Below are 26355 nucleotides of genomic sequence, written 5' to 3' on the forward strand. Positions count from 1 at the left end.
TGAAAGACAGTTTTGAGTGCTATAAAACATGAGGAAGATGGAAGAAAGTAACTTACTTGCAAACCGCAAATTTGTAAAACATAGATTTTGCCAAGAAAGCTCACACCAACAACTGTTTTCAGTAATTTAAAGTTCAAATAATTGTTATATGAATATAACTTTCTCAGCAGCTTAAGATATTTTACATCTCAAGTTGCTGTAATATTGTTCTACACATCTTATGTTACATGGTGTGGCATTTGTTTCTAAGGTTGGAATAAGTCACAGACTGCAAGCAGTTACAGATAGAAAAGGCAACTGGATGTATCTTAGCAGAATCAAAAGTGTAATAGTCCATTTAAGGCATCAGTGTTATCCTGGTATAATAAACTTCTGGAAAGATAAATTTGAACAAGTGTTGTTGTTCAGGAAAGTATTTAAAGTGAAACTGTAATATGTTATTGCTCTGCAGTAGAATAACCCACAAACAAGTATTTCATTTCAAGCCTGTTTAAAACAGGAGAAGGCAGAAAGTTGTCAATATAGACACTCAACATTTTATGGAACGATTCTCATCTGTTATGCAGGCAGGTCACCATAATCAGTTGATGCTAGCAAAATGATACCAATGAAAATACATGCTTATTTGTCAATTCATCCATTTTCAGCAACATGGAACATTCACCATTATAAAAAAACTACTCACAATTTCAGCCAGTAAAGTGTAAGGTTGTAGCAATCTAATGTGTTTATGGGGACAGAATACTAGAAAATGTGCTAATAATTAGAAATAGAAAATTGACTACTGCCCAGCTAGTGTCTTTGTGTCCAGAACCCCTGCAGCCAGGCAAGAGTTTTGGTGCTCTCGTAAAGATAAGTCATTTTAGATTATAATAACATATAGTTTAGTACTGATTACATGGTAAATAGGTGTATTAATGTGCTTTTTAAGCGTACCATAAAAGGTTTCATTTTTCTTTATGTAATATAGCAGAAAATGCGAAAAGATCGTACAGTTGTATTTTCTGTTTACGTTTTGCCACAGCAAATCTATAGAATTTCATTTAACTGTAGTGTACCTCTTCATTATTTAATTCACATTTCTGGAAAGTAGTGTAAAGTTGTTGTTTCAGAAACTTTGCACTGTTGTTTTTGATTACGTATAGTTGTGTATAGGCCAGATTTGTGGAATCATATTTTCGTGTTTATCTGTAATTTAACTGACTTATTCTTAATAAACTATTAAGTTTATCATGAGTGAAAAGTGCTTGACTTGACATAGAGTTGTTAGGTTGGGGCTTTGGTGTGACAGGTGTTGTGGGTGACTGTAGTAGTGTGGGAATAGGGGAAGTAAATGAGACTCATCAGTGGTTTTGTAGGATAGGTAGTAGAGATAGGAAGATACAAGAACAGGAGGGGAAAATTGCTGCCCTTCAGGCTGAGTTAGACAAGGCCAGGGGAGATCTTGACAGGTTAAGGAGGGAGAAGGGTAAAGAGAGATGGGAAGTGGCAGCAGGCAACAGGAGGAGCAGGCCTAGAACTTTGTCTGAGGCCTTTGTGGTGTATGTGGAAAATAGATTTGACCTTTTGCTTCAGTGAGCCTTAAGAAGTTGCAGGTGTAGACAGGGCACAACCAACTTTCAGCAGCAAATTGAAAAGTAAGAATGTAGGGAAATCAGTAAAGAGAAAGAAAGTGTTGTTGTTAGGTAGTTCCCATGGAAGAGGTGTTGGCCAACTTTTGCAGGATGAACTAGGATCAGAATACTAGGTCACCAATTTTTTTAAACCTAGTGCTGGTCTGAAGCAGGTGACTGAGGATTTAGGATGACTTTGCAAAGATTTCACTAAGGAAGACACTGTGGTTATAGTGGGTGGGCCAGGTAATAGTACTGACAGAGGTCCTGGGTACAGTATAGAATGTGACCTGGCAAAGATTGCATCAGCATCAAAGCATACTAGTATTGAGTTTGTATATGTTCTTGGGCACCATGACCGATCTCATTTGAACTCTTCTGTCAAGAGAGTTAATTTGGAGTTGGAAAGGCTGTGTATGTCGGGTGCAGGGTCACACATTGGTGTGGTTCCTGTTGATTCTCTCAATATATTGGATCATACTAGGCATGGCCTTCACCTCAACAGGAAAGGGAAGTGTAAACTGGCTGGGAAAATAGCAGGAAAGTTAAAGGGGGGAGGCACTGTCATGAGTGATAAAATACCAGTGGTCTTAGGGTTCAGAAAAGACCCTTTTTTAGGGTAGGGAAGACAGAAAGAAACCAAGTTTTAAGAGGGGTTAGGATTGAGACAAACCTTCAGTTTGAGAAAGAAACCAAAAACCATAATTCTAGCTTATTATGTTAGCATAAACAGGTGTTAGTTAAGAATTTTCAACAATCAGCAGAAATTTCAACTCTACCCAATTTCAGCTCAGTCAATGTGAAATGTCAGCTATCTTTATTGCATTAAAATATTCATGGACTGAGAAACAAAATTAATGAATTAATTATCTGCATAGATGAATTCGAGTCCTCAAATCCGGCTGACATAATCTGCCTCTGTGAACATCACATGACCACTGGTATAGAACTTTTAAGTGTTACAGGATTTAGGTTAGCATCTCACTTTTGTGGAGCAGAAATGGAGAAAGGAGGAGTTGCCACATTCATCGGGAACTGTCATAAATTTAAGAACATAGATATTCATAAATTTTGCCCAGAACAGCACATGGTAGCATGTGCAACAGAAGTAGAATTTCACAAAAAATCCTTCATAATATCAAGTGTGTGTATCGAGCACCTGGAGGTAACTTTAATCTGTTGATAAACTACCTTGAAGCTGTACTGGCCCATTTAACAACCAAAAACAAAGAAATAGTGGTTGCTGGCGACTTTAATGTAGATTTCCTTAAAGACTTGCCCAATAAGAACTTATTTGAGTTAGTAACGCTATCATTCAGCTTAATTCCCACTGTTAAGTTCCCTACTAGGGTAACCAGTTGCTCACAAACAGCCATTGATAATATCTTTATAGAAAAGTCCAATGAACAGACTTATATTACAAAACCAACAGTCAATGGCCTCTCAGACCATGATATGCCGTTCCTTATGTTAATACTGAACAGGATATTAAATCTGAGCTCAAGAGGGTAATCAATAAGCCAAAAATTGATTTTTTTAGTACACTCCTCAGAGACACTCACTGGAGTGATGTTTACAGTGCTCGTAGCATGAACAAAAAATATAACACTTTTCTTAATAAAGTGCTTACCTTATTTGAACACTGTTTTCCCCCAAAACTAACCAAGGTTAGAGCGAAGTCTACAAAGAAGCATTGGATTACTCATGGGATAGAGGTATCTTGTAAAACAAAAAGAAAACTGTATCTTTCAATGGGAAACAGTTCTGATGTTGATGCTGTAGCACATTACAAGAAATTCTGCAAAATATTAGACTGTAATACGGACATCAAAGCAAATATATTACAAGGAAAAGATAGTCATATCAGATAATAAAATAAAGACAGTATGGGATATAGTGAAGGAGGAGACCAGTAGAACCAGACATAAAGAGGAACAGATAGCATTAGCAGTAAATGATACATTGGTGACAGATGTGTATAGTGTTGCAGAACTTTTTAACAAACATTTCATAACTATTACTGAAAAGATGGGGTTGTCAGGTTCTGTAGATGCTGCTATAGAATACCTCAGACCAGACATTTCAAGTAACTTCCATAATATGAATTTGACCCTCACTACCCCAGCAGAAGTAATGTCCCTCATAAAATCTTTAAAATCAAAAACATCTAATGGGTATGATGAAATATCAACAAAGTTAATTAAAGAATGCGATTCTGAGTTGAGTAACATATTAAGCTATCTGTATAACCAGTCATTTATCAGTGGAATATTTCCTGGATGGTTGAAATATACTGAAGTGAAGCCACTCTTTAAGAATGGAGATAACATAATAGCATCAAATTTCCGTACAAATTCACTTTTGCCAGCATTCTCAAAAATTTTAGAAAAGGCAATATTCAGTCGGCTTTATAACCATTTTATCACAAATAACATACTGTCAGAGTCGCAGTTCGGATTTCTAAAGGGTTCTGATATTGAGAAGGCTATCTACACTTATAGTGAAAATGTACTTAATTCATTAGACAAAAAATTTCAGGCAATTTGTCTATTTTGTGATCTGTCATCAAAGGCATTTGACTGTGTAAATCACAATATCCTTTTAAGTAAATTAGAATATTATGGTGTAACAGTAAATGCTGCAAAGAAACTATTCAAAACCTATATCTATGGCAGGAAACAAAGGGTGTTATTAGGAAATAGACATGTATTAAGCTAACAGGCGTCATCCAGCTTTGAACTAATTACATGTGTGGTCCCACAAGGTTCCATCTTAGGGCCATTACTTTTCTTGTGCATATCAATGACCTTTCATCAGTAACATTACCAAATGCCAAGTTTGTTTTGTTTGCTGATGATACAAACATTGCAATAAATAGCAAATCAAGTGTAGTCTTAGAAAGATCAGCTAATAAAATATTTGTGGATATTAATCACTGGTTCCTAGCCAATTGTTTGTCACTAAACTTTGAAAAAAAACACATTACATGCACTTCAGAACTTGTAAGGGGTGTCCCACGAGTAAACGCCTAACATACGATGACAAGCAGATAGAAGTGGACAGTGTTTAATTCTTGGGATTACAGCTTGATAATAAATTCAACTGGGAGGAGCACACCACAGAAATGCTGAAGTGTCCTAACAAATCTCTGTTCGCAATGCAAATTGTATCAGTCATTGGGCATATAAAAATGAAGAAGCTGGCATACTATGCTTACTTTCATTCCATAATGTCATATGGCATTATTTTTTGGGGTAATTCATCAAGCCAAGCTAAATTTTTCCGGGCACAAAAACGCGCAATAAGAGTTATATGTGGTGTAAACTCAAGAACATCCTGCAGAAGGCATTTAGGGAACTAGGGATAAACATATGGAAGTTTCGTAACTTAATGCAGAAAAATAATTTTATTTACTGCACCCAGCAAAACAAGTCAATAACAACAATAAGAGCAGCAGCAGCTTTCAGGGAATGTGTGTTGAGAGTAGAGAATACTTTTATGTGGTTTGTTGTGTAAGACAAGTTTATGTATACTTTAAGAAGGAAGATGATTTAATTAATTTGGGAGGCTAATAGATTGCAGCATTATTTAAATTGTGGTATTTAATTTAATATCTACAAAAAATTTCAATCATTAAAATTTAAAAAAAAAATTGCTAGTCATAATGTAAAACTATTGAATGACATGGGGCTCAATGAGAAGTAATTATTATCTGCCATTTACTAATACTGAAAAAGTCAAAGGAACTGCTTCAAATTAAGTGCATATTTGAACAAACTTAATGCAGTTACTGATTCAAAACTTTTTATCTTGCGAAGTAAGAGAACCCATGACATTTCTTCTGCCTCTTTATTGTCCTGTAAATTCAAGTAGTGCACAAATATTGGCAATTATAGATTGAAATAAAGTGAAATAGTTTTACAACATATAATCAAGGGTTTCTACACTTGGTAAAATTTCAGTTCTTAAGGTGGGAAGTAAAAACTGACTCATGTCTCTGAGGTGGTGGTTAACGAGATACCTGCATGGAAATTAGGTGTTGTGTAGTGACATCAAAACATTGTTGCACGTGTTTAATGCATTATAGGTAATTAGCCGTATTTACTGACAAAAATTGCGACATAAAAGAAAGACACTTTTAAATGAAAAGTCTGTTGTATGGTGCATGCAAAGGTATTGCTATAAAAACAAAAATCCATTAATTTGTAGATAAGTTACAGTTCTTTTTCTATAATGCATCGCTGCCAACATAACGACTTTTTTATTGTAATACTTCAATAAGCTTGTGTAGTCAGGCCATAACTCACATTTCTATTAATATTTGCAAGCTATACTCAAATATTGATTCCCCCTATCTGTGTATAATGAATGGGTAGTGTCAACTTTTCAGTATCTCCACAGGAACTAGTTTTCTGCCTCAAGGTTTATGTGAGAGGACCTTGAGATATACTTCTGCCCATTATGTGAGTAATTCTGTAAGAAGGAAACACACTGGCACTTCTTTGTTGTGCAGATACTGTTCTTTTAACCTGCATATTTTTTTCTCACACCACAATCAAAAGTTCTTTTTGGTATTGTCATACATCAGTGCTGTTGTAGTCTTCAGCCCAAAGACTGGTTTGTGGGTGCTCTCAGCCCTAGTCTGTCCTGTACAAACTTCATCTCTGCATAAATACTGTAATCTACATCCATTTGAATCTACGTACTGTATTTAAACCTTGGTCTACATCTCTAGACGTGTCTTATCAACTGAACCTTTCTTTTTATCAGTTTGCCTATAAATTTCTCTTATTTCCAATTTGATTCAGTACCTTTTGATTATTCAGTCTACTTATCTCATGTTCAGCATTTTTTTTCTGTAGTACACCATTTCAAATGTTTCTCTTGTGTTAACTGTGTATCATCTATGTTTCATGTACAAGACTACACTCCAGGCAAGTACAAGGGTCATTCAAATATAGACCTGACATTGTTCATTTGCCTCACACAGTGTTGTGAACAGTGAAGCACAGGAAATTGCTTGTGGGGGGGAATGGAGAAAGTGTACAAAAGGTATTGGATCTGTTCCGTAATATGTTATTATTTGCTTTTTCATCTGCAAAGGTGTGAAATTGAGTGACATTTAGAGAAACTAAAAGCATAATTAGTTGATGTTATTCTGGGAAAAATCTCTAAGTGTTCAGTTGGGCTCAGAAGTTTTAAAATGGTCGTGATAAAGTTGAAAATAAAAGCCAAACACAGTGACCGATGACCAGCATCAGTGAAGGACATATTAAAGCTGTGCATTAGCCCAGCAAGGTAGTTTCCATCTCTTCTCACAAAGGCAGAAAAGACTAAGGAAAGACATCTGTCAGTGACTTCTGAATCATTTAGGAAGAAGAGAGGCCTTCTTGGACTCTTATCATGACATGCTGTGAAACATGGAGCCATCACTATACTGCGGAGAACAAGAGGGCAAGTACATGGTGGAGAAAAGTTGGAGAGGGTGCACCGGGCAAGGCCAAGACTTGTCAGGCTGGAATGACTGGGCATCTATGCTCTGGTATTGATTGACTATCTGCATAGGCAATGGACGATAAATGTTGGCAAGCTGCTGGATGATGCCAAGACTGCTTATCGCAACAGACAGTGCCTGCAACCGGTTTGCAATTTCTTCCTTTTACATGACAGTGCTTGACCTCATATGTCAGTTCTCGCTTATAAAAACTCTAGCAACCTCTTGAAATTCCACCATTTTGAAGGTGAAACTGTGCTCAAACAATATATGTACAATTTGTTACTGGGACAGCCAACTTCTTCCTTCCTTAGAGAGATCGGGAAACTTCCTACCTGATGGAGCAGAGGTTTCAGTTGACAGAAGCTGTGTCGGAAAATGTGGCACTCCATTTCTATTGTACATATTACCAGTCAAACTGTGTTGCAATATTCTGGTTTATATTTGAATGACCCTCGTGCCTTAAGAAAATAGTCCTAATCTAATTCCCTCAGCATCGCCTGTTTTAATTCGATTTCATTTCATTACACTTGTTTTACTTCAGTTGATGTTCATCTTTTAACCTCTTTTAGAGACAATATTAATTATTTTCAGCTGCTCTTTGATGTTCGTTGCTGCCTCTGACAGAATAGGTGTCATTGGAAAACCTCAGTGTTCTTCTTCTTCTTCTTCTTCTTCTTCTTCTTCTTCTTGAACTTTAATTTCCTTTCTACACTGGGGATAGGCTACAGCACCGGTTTCGCTCCCTTCTCAATTACAGCTTCCTTTTCATGTTCTCAAACTCGTATAATGGTAATAGGGTTTCTGCATAAGTTGTAAATAAGCTTTTGCTCCCTGTATGGTATTCCTACTATTTTCAGAATTTCAAATAGTGTATTCCAGTCATCATTGTCAAAAGCTTTCACAAAACCTCACAAATGCTATAAACTTAGATTTACCTTTCTTCGCCTTATCTTCTTACATAAGTTGTAGGATCAATATTGTCTCGTGTGTTCCTACATTTCTCCAGAATGCAAACTGATTTTGTCTGAGATCATCATCTACATCTACACTCCACAAACGAGTTTTTGGCATATGGTACCTGTGTACCATTGTCAGTTCCCCTTTTCCCGTTTGTCGTGAATGTTTCAAGGGAAAAACAATTGCCAGTAAGCCTCTGTGTCCTGTTGAATCTCTGTAATTTTACCATCATGGTCTTTTCTTGGGACATTCTTAGGATACCGGTATCGCTGTGGTCACGTTACTTTCCATGTTGCGCATAATGCAGTTTTGTCACGTGCATAACCTGCTACTCGCCATCGGCAGTGAGATCAACTGGATGTTTTGTAGCTCTCTTATATGTACAACAAAGCAGTGCCACAAGCAAATTCAACCTCAGAGCAAGTGCAATAATATTTGTCAGGTATCCCTGCAACTTTGCACCCATGTTAAGACTTTCCACCTGCCAGCTCACATGGTTCATCTGTGCTACACTTACAGTTGTGGACTCTGTTATTTACATGAAATATGGCTCAATATTCTGGAGAACATTTTTGCACATCAACAGGTCACTGAAGATGCGGTTTACATTGGCAGTCGGCAACCTGGACCAGTGGGTGACCATTTTAGTTTTGAACATTATTTTGCACCCAAAAATTCTCAAAATGCCTTTAGTTGCTAGTTACACTAAACAACCTGATCAAAAGTACTGGACCATGAAAAACTTGGTGACAAAAACCTATCGTAGTTTTGGTGACAAAAACCTATCGTAGTTTTGGTGACAAAAACCTATCGTAGTTTTGGTGACAATTTCATGCTAAGATTGGCACTAGTGTGGTTTCTGATATTGATTATTTCATATCTGGCAACAACAGCCACCTTCACAGATACAGTTAGCTTTGATAGGGCAAAAGGGGTAGTCTTTACATATTGTTCCTAAAATTGCCTATAGAGTGTATGCAACCTGAGATTCGACTTCTGTGGTGCTCGTGACACCAACAGCTACCAACGGTCCAGCTGATTACAAATGACAACCGCCAAGCTCATTCAAAGACATGAGTCTCACTAATTAGCCAACTTGTTCCGGTACTCACCAAGCATATTTCAAAAACTCTGGAATATGTGTACCATGGTTGAAATGATGGCCAAGCAGTTTCAGGTGTTACAGCTATTGACTGTTCCTAATAAAAGGTCACATTCTCAACATTCTTCTGCCCTTCAAAATCAAGATCGCAGTCAGTTCCAAGCTCATGCTGCTATCATTTGCTGTTGTCATTTTGGATCACAAGCTGCAAAGTGCACAAAGCCGTGTGGCTACTTAAACAGTGAGGGCAATCTGGATTGAGTGTGACAGATCACAGCACCTAGAGATAGCACCACCAACAAAATGGACATTGTCTCGTGCTGTTCAGTTAGCACCACAGTGGTGAGTAGGCCATTTATAGCAGTACAGCATCTACTCAGACAACTAAGTCACTACCAAGTCCAGTGTACAGTTCTGCATCAATGTGGTTACATATACCTGTCAAAATTTCAGGTCTAATTTCTATTCTCACTCATGGCTGCAAAAAATCTGACATCCGAAATAGGTTTTGCATCCCATTTCAAGTGGACTTTTGTGTTTGCTGACATTGCTCAGCTTATCTTAGTTGTTGATTTTTCTTTGACTTTTTGTACTAACTGTGGACTTAGTGATCAAATGTGTAATAAACGTGATTGACAGTCGTAAAGTGACTGGAACTCAGGGTCATTCTGTTGTTGGTATGATCAGAAATTCTTTCAGAACTCTAATATTGTGCATACTGTAGATTTTTCATCAGTGTCACGTAGGTTGAAACAAAAGTGGTGTTAAGCACAATACCATGCATTATACACAAATGACACAGGGCCCACCTGCTTCACAAAGTGTTCTCAGGTTTATAATAGAACACCTAAGAGAAACTAAAGACTGGGGAAATGGTTGTCAGGAATTGTACTTTGTTCCAGTGGTCCATGGGCACCTCTTCTAGACCTGGCCCTTAAAGAGGAATGATTTGTGTCATCTTCAGGGTGATTACTGCAGATGGGATGTTAGAACTGTCCCAGATATGTATCCCATATCTAATATTCAAGAATTCACATGTACCTTTAGCAGGTGCAGATGTTTTCACTATTTTGGAGTGCCACAAGGCTTATAATCAAATTCTAATGGTGCCTAGTGACAGCAATGATTACACATTAAATTTTTTTTTTTTTTTTAAATTCGTATTCACATCATTTCGACCTAAAAATGGCCCAAATTTGACGCTGTTTCATTGATAAATTTTTGCAATGACTGCCATTTTATTTTGCATCTTTGAATGACGTCGTGGTATTCCCATCTAATGCTTATATGTGTGACAGGCATGTTCATGAAGCACGACAGAGACTATATAACGTGGCATTGTGTTGAACAAAGATGGGTGTGTTACTGGCAAAAATGAAGTAGCCTTCCTTGGCCATCAGATCTCAACAAATGGTATCTGCCCATTACCAGAGAAATTATCTGTTTAACTTGAGCTTCTGAAGCCAGTGGTTTATAAACAATTGAGACATTTTCTGGCATGGTGTATTTTTATTGCCATCACCTTAAGGCAACAGCTTCCATTCAAGACCGGCCACAACACTAAGGGCAAACAAGTACTCAAGCGGACTTTCTGTTATCCGCAGGTGAGCATAGCAGAGGCAGTACTGCTCGTCCACCCTGTACCGTAATATAGCTAAGGCAAAGGAAATGCAGTGATAGTAGGAAGCTCTTGGTGATACACGAGAGGGCAACACAATTTTGTCCTCAAATCGAAGTACAGCCAGTGACAATCTATACAGACCAGGCCCTTTCAGGGTGTCAGTGAGAAGTGTTCCTTTTTGCAACTCAGTCATATTGAATGTATCATTCAGTTTACCACAGATGTATGTCATATTAAAGGTGCAGAGAACATTGGTGCTGACTACTTTTCTCACATTTCTAGTTGGGTAAACATTTTGAACTACAACAATCTTGTGACAGGTCAACAATTGCAACTTTTATAGGTTGTGTACAGAGTCCTTATACTCATTAAAATACCTTGGTTCAGAAAAAAATTTTGTATGCGTGCTTGGAACTCATTATATGAACAAAATACTCCTTAGAAACTCCATATATATTGCCGGAATAAAAATTAGTACACCTGGAAAGATGACACCAATTGTGATCCAATGACAACATATGCCATCTGGGAGATAGCAGATATACTCATAACAGTTTCAATGTCATCTACCAAAACATAGTGACATAGCTACCAGAGAGCCATCTGTGTCTACTTTTAAATAGGGATTTCTCATGGTCAGAAGGTTCAGTGTGGTGCAAGCATGTGAAGCAAATAGGCAACCATGCCATGGAGAAGCACTCGTGCTTCCTACAACCAGCTGAACAAGTTTGAAAGAGGTCAAATTGTGGCCTTCCGATTGGTGACATGGTCCTGTCAGAGAACTGCCACACAAGTTGGAGATACAGCATCAGTTGTGCACTGATGCTGATATCAGTGGTCACAAGAACATTCTCACACCCATATACAAAGCTCTGGACATCCATGCTGCATAGACGCCTGCCAGGATCACCGTATTGTAAAGACAGCAGTGGCAGATCATGCAGCTGCCACAGCAGAGATAGGGCTTGTGAGCCCAGACATGTCAACACAATTGTTGCAAACCGTTTATTAACAGTGGGCTACAGATACACACACCTCCGGGCTGTCTTACATTCTTACCACAGCATCAACATATTTGGCTTGACTGGTGTCATCAGAGGATCACTTGGAAGATGGAATGGGTTGCCCTGGTCTTCAGCAATGAAAGCATATTCTGCCTGCACTCAAAGTGATGGTTGTTCACATGTACAATGTTGATGTGAGTGCTACCTTGTAGAGTGCATTCGTCCCATAGACACTGGCCCCATCTCAGGCCTTATCGTCTGGAGTGCAATAAGCTGTAACTTCCTTTCACCTTTGGTGTTTCTAGAGGGTATGCACTCAGTAGATGCGGAATGTTGTTACGCCAGTTCTTTCGCTGTTCTTGAAACAGGAAGGTGATGTATTGTTGCAACGACGCTTGTAGATATTTTTAAAAATATCGGGAATCCGATATATCGATATTTTAAAAAATGTCATTATTGGCCTTCGATATATTGACAGAAAGCATCAATATATCGAAGGAAAAAATATCAATATATTGGCCTATTAAAATATCAGCTGCACATTGTAAATATACTGCCGGTTTTAGAGTTGTATGTTTAAGTATTGACTTAATATTAGATATTCTGTATATCAAAAAGCTAGGAGCCTGCATGTCCCCCTTAGAGCAAGAACTGAAAGAAGAAAATTTAATTTGAAAATTGGTGAGTTAATACTAGGACTTCATGCAGATGGATAGCTGGTATTACAGTACTTTCTTGGTCGACTGTTGTGTTGTTAATTAACAGCTGTGTACAAGGTCCACTGTAATGTAATTTTCACTCCAGTTAACCTCTCATACCTTATTTTCTTAATTAGTCATTGTCTACATGTTGAAAAAACCATTTTTCATGCTGATGTGGGAAAATTGTGTGAAGAAGGTAAATAGTGCAGTTTCTGTTGGTAACTCCAGTTAGATCAGCATTTCGCCTCGCACATTTCAACCTGCCACAAAAACCAATCTTGTCATTTAGATTTTTGTTAGTGATTTGCAGCAACTGTTTTTTGAAAATGCCGATGTGAGGAAATAGCACACTGGTTGGGCTAAAAATTATTTTCTACCACTACTGATGTGCTGTTTCTTCACATCTGAAATCTTGTTATTCCATTCGAACAGCCACCTCCCAGTGCCATCAGACCTCTTCTTTTGGGCTACCTATTCTTGCTTCCCATTGGACATGATGAAAGCTCAAAAAGTAGTAAGGCTCATTCACACAGTGAAAGTAAAATTAAGTTCTACTATGAATTCAAAATAACAGTTCCAGATATCTACCGAAAATGGTTAAAAAAATATAATATAAAATGAAAATATCTGCACTTGACATTACCATTTTGATATCAACATTTCGATATAATATTGAAAGAAATGTCACTTTTATATATTGATATTTTGTCAACAGGCCTAATTCCAACAGGATAATGCCCCCTCCTGAAACTCAGCATGCTCTGCAAGATGTGTAGCAACTTCCCTGACCGGCACAATCTCTGGACATGTCCCCAATCGAACACATGTGAGATATGATGAGACTAGAACAGACTCGTGCAACTCGTCAACTGACAACTCTTACAGAAATACATGAACAGGTCAAGCAGGCATGGCGTAATGTATCCAGGGACAGCATTCACCATCTGTGTGATCGACTGAATGCCAGAGTCAGCATTTGCATTGATGCCTGCAGAGGCTACACCATGTACTAATATCAGTGTTTCAGCATGGGCTGATACCTGATACCTCAGAACTGCTTGTGCTGTTGATCTGTAAATGTAATCATTTCATGTGCTCCGTATGGACTATTGCAACAATAAATCTTGAGTGAATTTGAAAGCTCTTGAAGGCTATACTTTTTATCCCTGGCAGTGTATTATCACGATACAAAGACTACATGGCTTCAGATATGTGTGTTATTGCTACAGAATTTTTTTTTTCAACATATCACGATTGCAAAACAAGCAAAAAAATAATCTTAGCGTGTCATTCAGCTCGAACACAGTTGTTGTGAATGGCTCGGAGCACCCTAATAACACCACCTACTCTTTTACAGCCAGAAGAGATAGTTCTTTGAGAGACTTCTTTCCTCCTGCACCCTCTCTTGTAAAGTTGTGAAAAGTGGTTAGTAGCAGTGTTGCCAGATTATGGATAGTTATCAATAAGCAATATGTAAATACTGTGCCTTTTCAGCAGTAACTATTGAATTTTAGTAGAATAAAATATTCTTTGAAATCTTTCCCCCACCACTTCCAAATGAGGCACTAAAAATTACTGTACATGTGATCATGCTGCATACATAAAAAAAAAATGGGTTTGGGACTCCTTGGATTTTTTTTCTTATCAACCCTGTGCATACCCTGCTTTTACCAAAGGTTATTCTACAGGACTGGGAGTGAAGCAAGGTGAGATGCCAGGTGGCAGTTTTAAAATACACTGTGATCTCTCATGATAGAAGCCACAGCCATACATTTCACCAGAGTCCCGGAAGGTGGCATTTGACTGTGTGCACAACCTGGCACATCCAGAGTAAAATGCCATGACTAAATTGTTAACAGACTGTTCTGTGCGGGTTCTGGGCTCATACATGCCTTCAAGGCCAGTAATGCAAGGTTTGATGCCACATACACGCAGACATTGGATATTTCCTTATGTCTCCAGCGAGGTTCAGTGACATAACGGGTAGATGCCTGCCACCTTCAGATGGTTACAAGTGTGTATTCACAGCAGTTAACAGATGCACAAGACGGGCAGTAGCTATACCAGTCAGGCATATCCACCAAGGTGAATGCAAAAACAGTCGTCATAAATTGTTTAGCGTGCTTTGGCTGTTCTCTCCACATTACAACATACTAGTGCAGCCAATTTGAGTCCAGTCACTTCAATGAACTGTCTAAACTGTGCAGTTTCCAAGCCTACCACACTACAAATTATCATCCTGCGAGCAGGTAATAGTTGAGAGGTCACTTTCACATGTCACCAAGAGAATTGGATGGAAGTGACTCCTCTGGTCCTTTTAGGACTTTGGACTGCATGTAAATCTGGCATTGGTGCATCGTTGACTGCAGTAGTGTGTGGGCAGCTCATGAGCATCATGGCAGACTATCTTAAACCAGCACCACTGCCATGCTGCATGGAACTACCAATTTAGTATGGCAGATTTGAGAATGTGTTACAGGCATCTTATGGCCACTTGCTGCACACTATGAAGAATGCTCTATTTTCTCACGCAATGAATTGGTGGACTCTTCCCACATTGTGCTCCACATTTCTGTAGTTCTGGCCCTTCTTCAGCTTCCATACACTGTACCTTTCCAAGCATTGTGGCATGAAGGCCACAAGGTAGTAGTTTTGCAAAATGGCAAATGCAGCAAGGTGTCTATAGAAAGAGTTAAACCAACATGCATCATATCGCCATCTTTGGACAGCATGTCGACTACCACGGTCATGTAACACCCTGACACACTCGTGCAGACCTCAATTACAGGGTCAACGCCTAGCAATCACAGATCACACCTTTGATTGCGCTGGTGCCACAACCAACTGTCTGCACAAATGCTAGATGACAAGTTAGTTTCAGGTATCCCTATATTCTGCATGCTCCACACTTTTTTGGAGGGGGCCGGGCGATGTCTGTGTGGGAATAAAAGATCAGTTACTTGAGTTTGATATGTTCTGTGAAAGAGTTGATTGCTCCCTGATTGATTTATTGTTCAAACCATAATACATTCATTTTTTTCCTCAATAAAGTAATTAGTGTTGTATATGAAATCAGCATTGGTCTTTATATGTGGGTATTAATTTTGCCTATACCCTAAACAGCCTGTGTTTACTTTTTTCCTCCATTCTTGTCCAATTAACCAAGTGCTCCATTTCTAATGATGTCAATCTCTGAAGACACATAACTCCAGCTTTCCTTTCTCTTAATGCAATAGTAATGCTTTAGGATTGTAATTGTTATCGAAAATTGGTAGCCCAGGTATATTTGTAACTGAAGGGAGTGCACACTTAGCATCCACCATAACAGAAACTCCTGGAAAAGCCAGACACCAGTATTTAAAGTAACGAATATTACTGTATTAATGTTGATTACATTTATGGTTTCCATCGTACCCATAAATCGTTTAGTGAAGACAGAAGTCTACTTCCTTATTTGCAAGATGTATATGTTAGATGTATAGTGTGGCTCAGTGGGGGGTCACTCTGCAGATCCAAAGCTGCGTGGATCAATCGCTAGCTGATCCTTGGATTATTTCTGTCACTTATAATATCTTTACATCTGCCAATGATTCGTGCGTACTGGAAATGCTGAGTTGCACTCTGCTTCAGAGTCAATGTTAAACAATAGTTCTTCGTATAACTGGCTGTGCAAGTCAGTTTGAAGATCAGAGGAAAGCAAGAGGATACCACCTCCAAACCAGTCCATTCCCAGGACACCTCAGTGGTGTTTTAACACAAACTTAGTGTTGAGGACAGCTTTACCCTTACATGTTTAGCCTGAATAACATACTTAGGTTTGTTGTGTTGTGAAGACCCAGTTGTACAGGGATAGTCTGTGAACATACTAGCATGAGAATCTGGAGCAATGGTAGCTATGCAGGTGGGGGCCATTTTCACTTGCAGTACTGAACTGCTTTGAAAGCTTGTCCATCTCTGGTATTTTGTAATGTATTCAAATACAGTTTCTTGCAAAATATCAGAAAAATATCGCTGGAATTATGTTTAAAAAAGACTAAACACACTTCAGCAAAATTTATACAATTATATTTTGGTCAAAGGTTAATAGATGTGACACTCCTCAAGATGAATGCTTTGCCATGCAAAAAATTTATGTAAAATGTTGCGTGCATGACTTCGGAGATCATTGCTACATCAACCTCACTTACATTCCAATAATAAGCATTGAATAGGGCACTTTAAATATTTTCCACAGTCTCGGTTATATTCATTTTTGGACGTCCGATGCGTTCTCTTCAGTGCATGCAGGGGGGAGAGGAGAGGAGTGGAGGTTAGGATTCTTCAGTGTTTATCAATTTCTATAACTGTTTGACCTAAACCTTTTAAAAGATGTACTGTACCACAGTTTGTCATACACACCCAAAATTGTTAAAACTTCATTTTTTATGAGTTCACTGCAAACAAACTTTCTTGAGTTTCACAGCACACCACATGAAAGTTGCACTTTTTGAAGATAATGTCATTTAGCCTATATTCAGTCCACTCTGTTAGGCTGAACAGTTGTAAAATGTACCTTCTATAACTAATATCTAATTTTGTTTATATTGATACTGAAGCATTCCAGACAAACACACACACCCCTTCTCTCTCTCTCTCTCTCTCTCTCTCTCTCTCTCTCTCTCTCTCTCTCTCTCTCTCTCTCTCTGAGAGTGCTTCCCAGGTATTTGGAAGTCCTGTTATGTCTGCGAATAGCACTATTAAGAAGAATGTAGACAGGAGCAGATTTACATTGTCAGCATTATTTCAGTTTCATTCTACACATTATTACAAAGTAGTAACATCACAGGAAATCAATAATTAAATATTCTGCAATAATAAATAGTTATGTAATGTTGTATATGGAAATCTATACACAAACAACAACAAATCACTTGAGGAAGCAGATGAAGGAAGTGTGAACACAAAGAACCAAAGAAATTTGCCTCCTTATGTGTATTTCAAGAACTATCCCACAGCTGGATATTTTGCTATGTGGGTCTTTGTGACTGTAATGGGCTTAGACTTATTAATTGTGAGGTCTTTTTAGAATTTGTTGTGTCTCGGGTGATTTGTGACTTCCTTTGTATTACTGTTGCAATCCTGTCATTGCTGTTAATGTATCCTGTCGTTTTTAGTTATGTTTGCTTGTGCAGTAGCGTAATCATTCCTTAAGAATTCTTACTTTCTTGTAACTTTGTGAAAGCAAAGCCAAGATTTCAAATTCACATAGATCATGGACCATAATTTATTGCCGAGTTGATTCTTTCTCCCCAGCAGAATGGAAGTGTAGATAGTACAGGACAGCATATTCCCCATTTATTTTGGCATTTAGAACCTTATGTGTGGCAATTCTCTCTGGGAAAGAGTTAGCACTTCAGTGCCTTGTAGCACATGTTTTTCAATTAATACTGATTTGTTGTTGCTCAATGTAGTGTATGAGATTGTAATGAACACTACGGTGTGATGATTCTATGATTTTATGTTGAACATTGCTGCATCGTAAAGTCTTGTTTGTTTATTTTCTTTAATACTAATTTTCTTTGAACCTGTGCGCAAAGACTTCCAGAATTTCTTAAGAATATCATTCTTTCTTTTGCAGTCTCATCTGGATACTGCTGATGCAAGGACGCTCCGCAGTTCTCTAAAGAGGCGATGTCTAAGAGATCGTAATGATGCATCTTCACGTCCACATACACCTGCATCAACTTGCAAAAGTACTTCTTCTGTTTCACGGTCGAAAATGGGCTTTCATCAGCAAAGAACAAATGGTACAATAACACCTTCGTTACGACGTGTACGAACTCCTGTGCGTACTCCTCTGCGGACACCACCTTCTTCAGCCAGTCGGTCGTGTCGACTTACATCAGCCCAGAGGGGGAAATTACCAATTATAATTTGATAAAATACGTAAAACAATTGTACGAATTTGTAATCTTTTGTCTGTGTCCATACATTTAAATAAGTGTTTTTCTAATTTAGTTTTATAACATATTTTTATATTTTCTTGCACAGAAAAATATTAGAAGAAAATTCACACATAATTACAGCTGATAAACGTGTTTGTTGCAGTGTTTTATCAGCAAAACTCGGAGATGGGTTATGTTGACACACACATACCATCATTTGTGAAACTAACTGGCATATACCATAGTTCAGTGTTGAAATTGTCTGTTGGAAATTATCAGTGCAAATATCATCTCCATCATACAGTGGAATACAAATTTTACATTCATTTCAAGGCCTGTCATATTTTATTGCGATCTCTTTTTAAAAATTTTGCTAGCTTCATTGTTTACTATTGTAATTAGCATTTTTATATTATTTACATACAATTTTTCTAGTATTTTGATGTGCCATAAATTTGCCATAACATTTTATTGGGATGAATGTATCAGTATCATCTGCACTTATGGAACTCTAACATTATATCATACACATGTCTCCCACAATGTAGTATCAGTTGTTCTATTTAATTCTGAACTATTTTCAGTCTCGCATCTAATGTAAAATCTCAGTTTCACTGTACATACAGAAAATCGTACGACACTGTTGTATTTATGTTTTTTGTCTCTGGCATTTTTATGCAAACCTATCAACATGTGTGTAGTCTCGGAGGATTATTAGCGTCATGTTAATGTCTTTCAGCATTCTGTTGGCACGGCAGCAGTAATGGCAATAACTTCAATACATGGTTGATACCATTATCAATAATATTGTGTAAATATCTCTAGATCTCTTATACTAGGTATATATTCTATGTAATGTTAAATTTCTGTATTCATTATGTAATATGTCTTCCATTCTGATCTTTATGATATGATGTAAAGGATATGAAGAATTAAAATTTTTCTGGAATATTGCTTTATTTTCGTTAAATAATTTTTTTTTTTTTTTTATTTTATTTTTTTTTTGTAAAATAGTGCAATAATGTAATTTACTGGAAGTTAACCTGTATTTGATGAAAACATTGGTAGAAGTGTCATTGAATAGAAAGTGCATGGACTTTACTTTTTTTGCTATTAGTTGTGGCTGTGATGAGTTGCAGGTCGTTGAAATACTATTAGCATTGTTGTGAAGTAAACGTGAATAAATGATTGACTGTGATCTAATTTTGCAGTGCACTGAAACAGTGATTGACTAACTTCTTTTGGGATTTTTGTTTTCTAGTATCTTAGGTTATTCTAAAAATTTAGTATTTACTTTCATATTTAATATCTGTGACACTCAGTTTTTGTTCAGTAAAAGCAGTATTAAAATTTTTATTACTTTTTTGCTCAGTTTTAGTGTTTATAACAATAAATTGACAGCTACTTACATAAATAATTTGTAGCATGCCTCATTTGTCATTAACAGTAAAATAAAATTATTAATTCTTTATGTGAAAATAATGCCTTTTTCATTGACTCTAGTTCAGATATTCTAACGTTTTTCAAACGACAAGAGACAGTGTGGTATTTGGTTGCAAAACACATTCATTTCTCAATTCAGTTAACTTGCACGTTGCGTGTAGCCGATCCTCTTCTCTGGGTAATCCGCTACATTGATCTCCCACAAGCTGCTTCTCCGAAGACTATAGCTGGTTAAAGGAATTTATTAAAATACTTCTCTATCCTAGAAATAATTTTTGTACTCATATAATACTTTTCAGTTCAATCACTTTATATTTTCAGTTTTCACAGATAATAATTTCTGCAAGCTAACTTATTCCTTACACGTCGGACTCATTTACACATTTTCAAATAGCATACATGTGTCTTTCTTTGTTCACAGCCAAAGCATGAAAAAATTCAAAAGTCTCTAGTCTCAAGCAAGTCCAATACATGAATGTGCATAAAAAATCTATATTTAATTGTTCATTAGTCTTTTTTTCTCAATCACCACAGACACTAACACCTCAAAGAATATGACATAATTATTCCTTGAGTGCTCCTTATGCCTTCTGTGGCACTGGCGGCAAACACTTGTCATCATTGACTTGCCCCCCTTACAGTCTTCTAATAACGAACTTCCAACCTGCACATAGAAGCAGATAGATCGGTAGAAACGTTCTCGCTCTCCCGCATTCGAACCTAAAATATCGGGTGTTTGAGACGGTTGAAGGCTGAGTGTTTCTAGAATTTACACCGAAATTTTTGAGGCACTACAATATTTGTTCTTTATATAATTATGAAACTGTATTTTTCTGGATGTTAAATTATATTACTCATTTTGCATTACATCTGCTTGTAGTGTTATTGCTACTGAGCAGACAGCAGTAGTAACTTGGAGAAATGCTGACAGTATTGCTTCATGTGTTTGCCTGTGCAGCTGGACACCGTGTGTCTAACTCCTTCACAAAGGGACACAGTACAGTTGAGTACTGTGGAGGACTGAAACCGAACCCATTGTGAAATATGACTGAGAAGATACAGGTTGTCCAGAATTAAAGTTCCAATTTCAAAGTGCTGCAAAAAGAGAACCACTGCTCTGAAGGACATCAGATTTGAATAGCGTATTATTGACGCAGGGGGAAACATCTCTGGGGTGGGGGGATAACTTACTGAAAATTGTACAAATAGATGATGTCATTAGTGTTAGAATATGCACACTAGCAGACACGTAGCCCACAGCTGTTCCGTCCAAGACACCCAACGTGCCTGTCTTCATAAAGGAATGCATGCTGCTGGTAAAGATCTTTTAGAAGAACAGTTACTGTACGCCAGTAGCCCTGCAGAAGTCCCAGATGTTCAAGAGTATCAAAGTTGGCATTGGTCCAATGTCTGCTGAGTGCTGGAGGAAATGATTATAAAATTCAAAAAGACAGATTCTTTTGAAATGCAAGGAGGAAAGTTGTTGATCCGATGCCTGATGAAGATATGGCCACAACAGTGCAGGAGGGACTGAGCAATGGTGTGCAGATATGTAGTGCAGGGGGAATTGCCCAAATGTTGGACATGCCTCCATGCACAGTGCGTAAAATCCTACAAAACATTGTGCATTGCTGTCCATATGAAATCACCCATGTTCGAGTTGCTTCCTGTTGACCTCCAAGGGAGACAAATGCTCACTCTGGTATTTTTTCTCACGTGGAAGTGGACAGTGAATGGCCATGGAACATTCTGTTGACAGATGAAGCCCCTTTCCTTCTCCAAGAACATATCAATACACAATTGCTGGATGTAGGCAGCAGAAAATCTGCACCCACATCAACTGATAGCACTTCATTCTGCAAAGATGACTCTGTTGAGCAGTTTGACAGCATTGTTCATCGTAAGGCGATATTTTTTCAATGAAATGAGTCCTGTGGATCCTGCTATGTGTACCATCACTGATAAATGCTATGAGAGTCTTATGTGCACCAATGTCATTCTAATCCTTCAACAGCATGGATGTGTGGGTAGGATTATTTTCATGCAAAACAGTGCTCCTCTACACATTGCACGGCCAGTGAAGCAGGCGCCGCAGAAGTGCTTCGGAAATGTTAGAATTATCAGCTGTTATTTCCCTATAGCCTCACCATCCAAATCATCTCATCTTAATCCGTGTGACTTCTGCCTGTGGGGTTATCTGAAAGATGTGTTCAGCTCTCCATTTACGAATGTAACTGAACTGAAGGCATGTATTGCACAACACATTGTGAACTTGACCCCTGAGACACTCCGATCTGCTGTGGAGCATGCTGTTTTTCAAATTTAGCTTGTGTTGGAAAACTGTGGACAGCATGTTGAACATACCTTGTGCCAGTCCCACGACACTTAGAAACCAATGTCATTTTGCTTTTTATATGGTCTTTGGCCCCAGGACAATTAAGAACCTGTGTCACTTTGCTTTTTGTGCCTTTTTGGTCCGAGGACAACTAAAAGCCAATTTTTTCCAACTTGCCATGGTGGATGGGTTTACCCACTTAATGGTGCCACAACTGTTGACTAGCAAACTTGTGCAGTCATGCCGCATTGAACAGTACGGGTAGTATAATGTGCAACTCAAACCATAGCCGTCGTATTGCAAGTCATTTGTAACTGACACCATTTCCATTACCCTTGAAGTTTTCTCCTGCATCAATAATATACTGTTCAAATTTTGTGTTGTTATGAGCAGTGGTTTTCTGTCTACAGCATTTTGGAATTGAAACTTCAATTAATGACATTGTGTTTGTTGAAGAAGTTGCATACACATTTTTGCAAACCATCATTAACAATTACAAGAGTAGAGTGTGCCCTTTTAATACTGTTATCCAACGACAACTCAGGCAGAGGGTGGACAGAGCACATTTTTCAATCGACAGTCCTGTGGACTTCATAGTTATTAGTTAGTTCCCTTACATTAAGTAACAACACACAATCTGCATTCAATGTTTCTGTATTGTTCACAATTGGTTTTCATTCGTTGACTTCTGAAAACGTTAGTTTCGCACTTTATGATGTGAAAATCTGCTCTCTGTGGAGTATACATTGTTTTGATCGCATGTGAGATCTTAAAAGTGTATGTGGCACTCAGATCCTAATCCAAAAACCTGCCTTTTACAAGCAAAGTGCTACCAATTGCACATGGGTGTAACTCACAGACGTCAACTTCATGAATTTGTTAGGAGTAAGGAAAAGCATGCTGCAAATTGTAGCTATGAATTGTTTCATGAGCTGTGCTCTGATGGCAAAATTGATGATAGCACATTATCTAAAATTGGTAAGTGTCCACATGTCCAACTCCTTTTTTGTCACATTGTGTTTTGTGATGACTCTCGTACAGTTCATTCAGTATTGGTGGAACTGAATAATATCAGAAAATTTTCCCCTTAAAACTGTGCTTATGCACCTATGTAATACCAAAACTGAACTTGCAGGCTACCATGACCATATATAGTATCAGCCACTGTGGGTGAGTTTTGTCACATTCTGAGATATCACATTGGTTGTACACTCAGGACACTTGAGGTGTGAGGTAAGTGCTTAACAATACCTCGATCCAAAATATGCTAATGTGGGTAGACAAATTATTTATTTGAAAACTATATAGTCATTTGTACCATACTATATTAATTGCAAAAAAAAAATCAGATAATTAGAAACGGGAAAGAATAGTTATATATTTCACCACAAAAAACCAATAACTTCTTGTAAAACTGAGGAAATACATTCAAAAGTTAGTACAATTCGCAGCCAAAAAATTGCTATTTGGAAATAATAATGTTCAGTATTTAAAAAACTTCACACCATAGGAATTTTCATCAAAAGCAGCACTACAAGGATCAAAATTACTCACTTAGCCACCTTACAGATGTTTTGCTTTAGAGCTTTCATTAATTTCAGTGACTATTTTGTGTAATATGATGACTTATACACTCAAACAAGCTGTATGTCTCTATCTTACATTCTTTTCCACTGAAGGCTTTCCTTTTTCATAGTGAGATTTATGCGCCTCATGGTAACCCATGTGTAGGAAAATTTGTGACCATACCAATGTATTTTCATGGACTTGTAGCAAATTAAGGGTGCTGCTTATATCATGTATGTTTCTTTGTACCGAGCGAGGTGGCGCAGTGGTTAGCACACTGGACTCGCATTCGGAAGGACGACGGTTCAATCCAGCGTCCGGCCATCCTGATTTAGGGTTTCCGTGATTTCCCTAAATCGCTCCAGGCAAATGCCGGAATGGTTCCTTTCGAAGGCCACGGCCGACTTCCTTCCCCCATCCTTCCCTAATCCTATGAGACCGATAACCTCGCTGTTTGGTCTCTTCCCCCAAACAACCAACCAACCAAAGTTTCTTTGTAATAAACAAATTATCTTTTCTACATACAACGATTTAGTAATTTTTCATTAATCTAACAAGAGGAGGCCATGGCATTGGGATGACAGATTTGCTTCAAACTTTGTACACCTTTAGTAGGACATTAAAACAACATAATGTGCAAGTAATAAGGTGCACTACTCCAGCAATTCCGAGAAAATCGGAAGAGAAGTGTTACTTGTTTATTATGTGTCTGTGTGAAGGTGCCGATCATAAGTTGTCGTTATGGTCAGATGGATAGAATCCGCACGACAAGAAAATCGTGGGGACGGCGACAGTCCGAATGCCACTAATACTTATTTTTTAGTTCATGTTTTTTCATCTCTGGTCATATTATTTAATGTATATGACATTTCAGAGGTAATATAATGAAAAAAAGAAACACGTGTATTTATATAGTATTTGCTTCAAGTTCCAGTTTATGTTTTCCATGTCTGTATGACAAATACCATCCCGCAACACGTGGGGTCAGGAGCACATCCAGCGCGTAGTTGTACATTACTCTTGTGGTCTGGCGCAGTGTGATTTACTATATTACTGATTGTGAATGTCATTCACATCATTATTTATGGAGATTTAACTAGGGCTTTCCAGGCCTGTCCCTCATCGTTGAAAATTTAATTACAAATAGTCAAATAACATGTGAAATTCACTCCAACTTAATGGAAATGCAAGTGGTTCGGTTTTTTTTTTTTTTTTTTTTTTTTTTTTTTTTTTTTTTTTTTTGCCCCCCTGTTATACCACAGGTCAAATGTCATATAAATTAAATTATTTGACCAGTGATGAAAAAAATATAGATCAAAAAATAAGTATTTGCGGGATTCAAGCTGTCGCCTCACGTACGATTCTCTTTCAAAGTGCAAACGCTGACCACTTGTCGCAATGACTTTATACAATATGTACCTTTGCACATCTACATCAGTTACATAACAGATGCAAAAAAATTTTCTTGCGATTTTCTCGGAATTGCCAGAGTAGTGCACCTCACTACTTGCACGTTATGCTGTTTTAATGGCCTACTAAAGCTGTACAAAGTTTGAGGTAAATCTGTAAACATCGAGGCCTCACCTTGTAAGTATATTTCACTTCTGTTTCTTTGTGTATCTTTTGAAAGGAAAGGTTTAATTTATAAAAATGTTTCATCAGTGCACTTGAACAATCTAACACAGCAAATTGAAAAAAGGGCACTTTTCATGTGTTAGCGGCAACTTTCAAGGGGAGTGTCATGTCTGTCATTTGCCAAAAGTTTTATTTTTGGGTGTGCATGTGACATGCTCCAGAGGAGAGTAAGAGTCACAGTTCTAAAAACATTTTCATTAAATCAGTTGCATTAATACTGTAATTGTAGCAGACTGAAGGTTGTAGATATTAAATGTCTTAACTGTATCGTATTTTTTATGTATTGATACTTGTGGAAGTATATAGTTCACTTTCAAAATGTGGTTGGCCATGGTATTAACAGATACTGTGAAAGTAGATTCTTGATAAAATTAACATGAATGAAGCAATGCATGCTTCATTTTAACCACTTAAAACGTAATCAAAGGCAGGTTTTTCTCATATACATAAACATGTAATACAGTACCTGATATTAAAAACTCACTCAGTTTAATGTGGATTACACTTACAGCTATTGACTTTTACAGAAAATCGTTTAGTGCACGGTTGCCCACAGCGTGCTAAATCTCATGCGTACAGCGCAGGACTAGGCCTGCCTCGTCACCACTGGATACGTACCAGCTTCATTAATTCCATCCTAGCCTCTCTTGGAACTACTCGGTATGACATGATATTTATATTTCATTTAGCAGTGCAATATACCACCTTTTTTTTTCCCCCAAGTATATTTCATTCGTCACAACTTAATTCAGTTCAGCCGAACTTTAGTGGCAGTGCTGTTTCTTCTTCATTGTCTGCTCATGGTACAAATTAAGTTCAAAAGGAAAGTTGCTGTTGCAATAGAACATAACTCTCAAAAAGAGGAGTCTAACCACTTTTTGTCACAGGGCTTTAGAAATGAATGGCAGTTACATTTCTTTTTGAAAAAGAAGGATGAGAATTTTCAATGTATTATGC

At 37.7% G+C, this 26355-nt stretch overlaps 1 protein-coding gene across 2 annotated transcripts in view; it reads left to right on the forward strand.

The window, feature by feature from the left end:
• The window catches only part of LOC124775048 (protein regulator of cytokinesis 1-like), a 147948-nt gene extending 128570 nt beyond the window's left edge, over positions 1-19378 (forward strand). For both annotated transcript variants that reach the window (XM_047249828.1, XM_047249829.1), the window contains exon 13: positions 18113-19378. In XM_047249828.1, coding sequence (XP_047105784.1) covers positions 18113-18412 — 300 coding nt within the window. In that variant the 3' untranslated portion in view covers positions 18413-19378. The remainder of the gene's footprint in view (positions 1-18112) is intronic.
• Positions 19379-26355: the final 6977 nt, after the last annotated feature.

Source organism: Schistocerca piceifrons, chromosome 2 (assembly GCF_021461385.2).
Source record: "Schistocerca piceifrons isolate TAMUIC-IGC-003096 chromosome 2, iqSchPice1.1, whole genome shotgun sequence".
NCBI classification, from domain to species: domain Eukaryota; kingdom Metazoa; phylum Arthropoda; class Insecta; order Orthoptera; family Acrididae; genus Schistocerca; species Schistocerca piceifrons.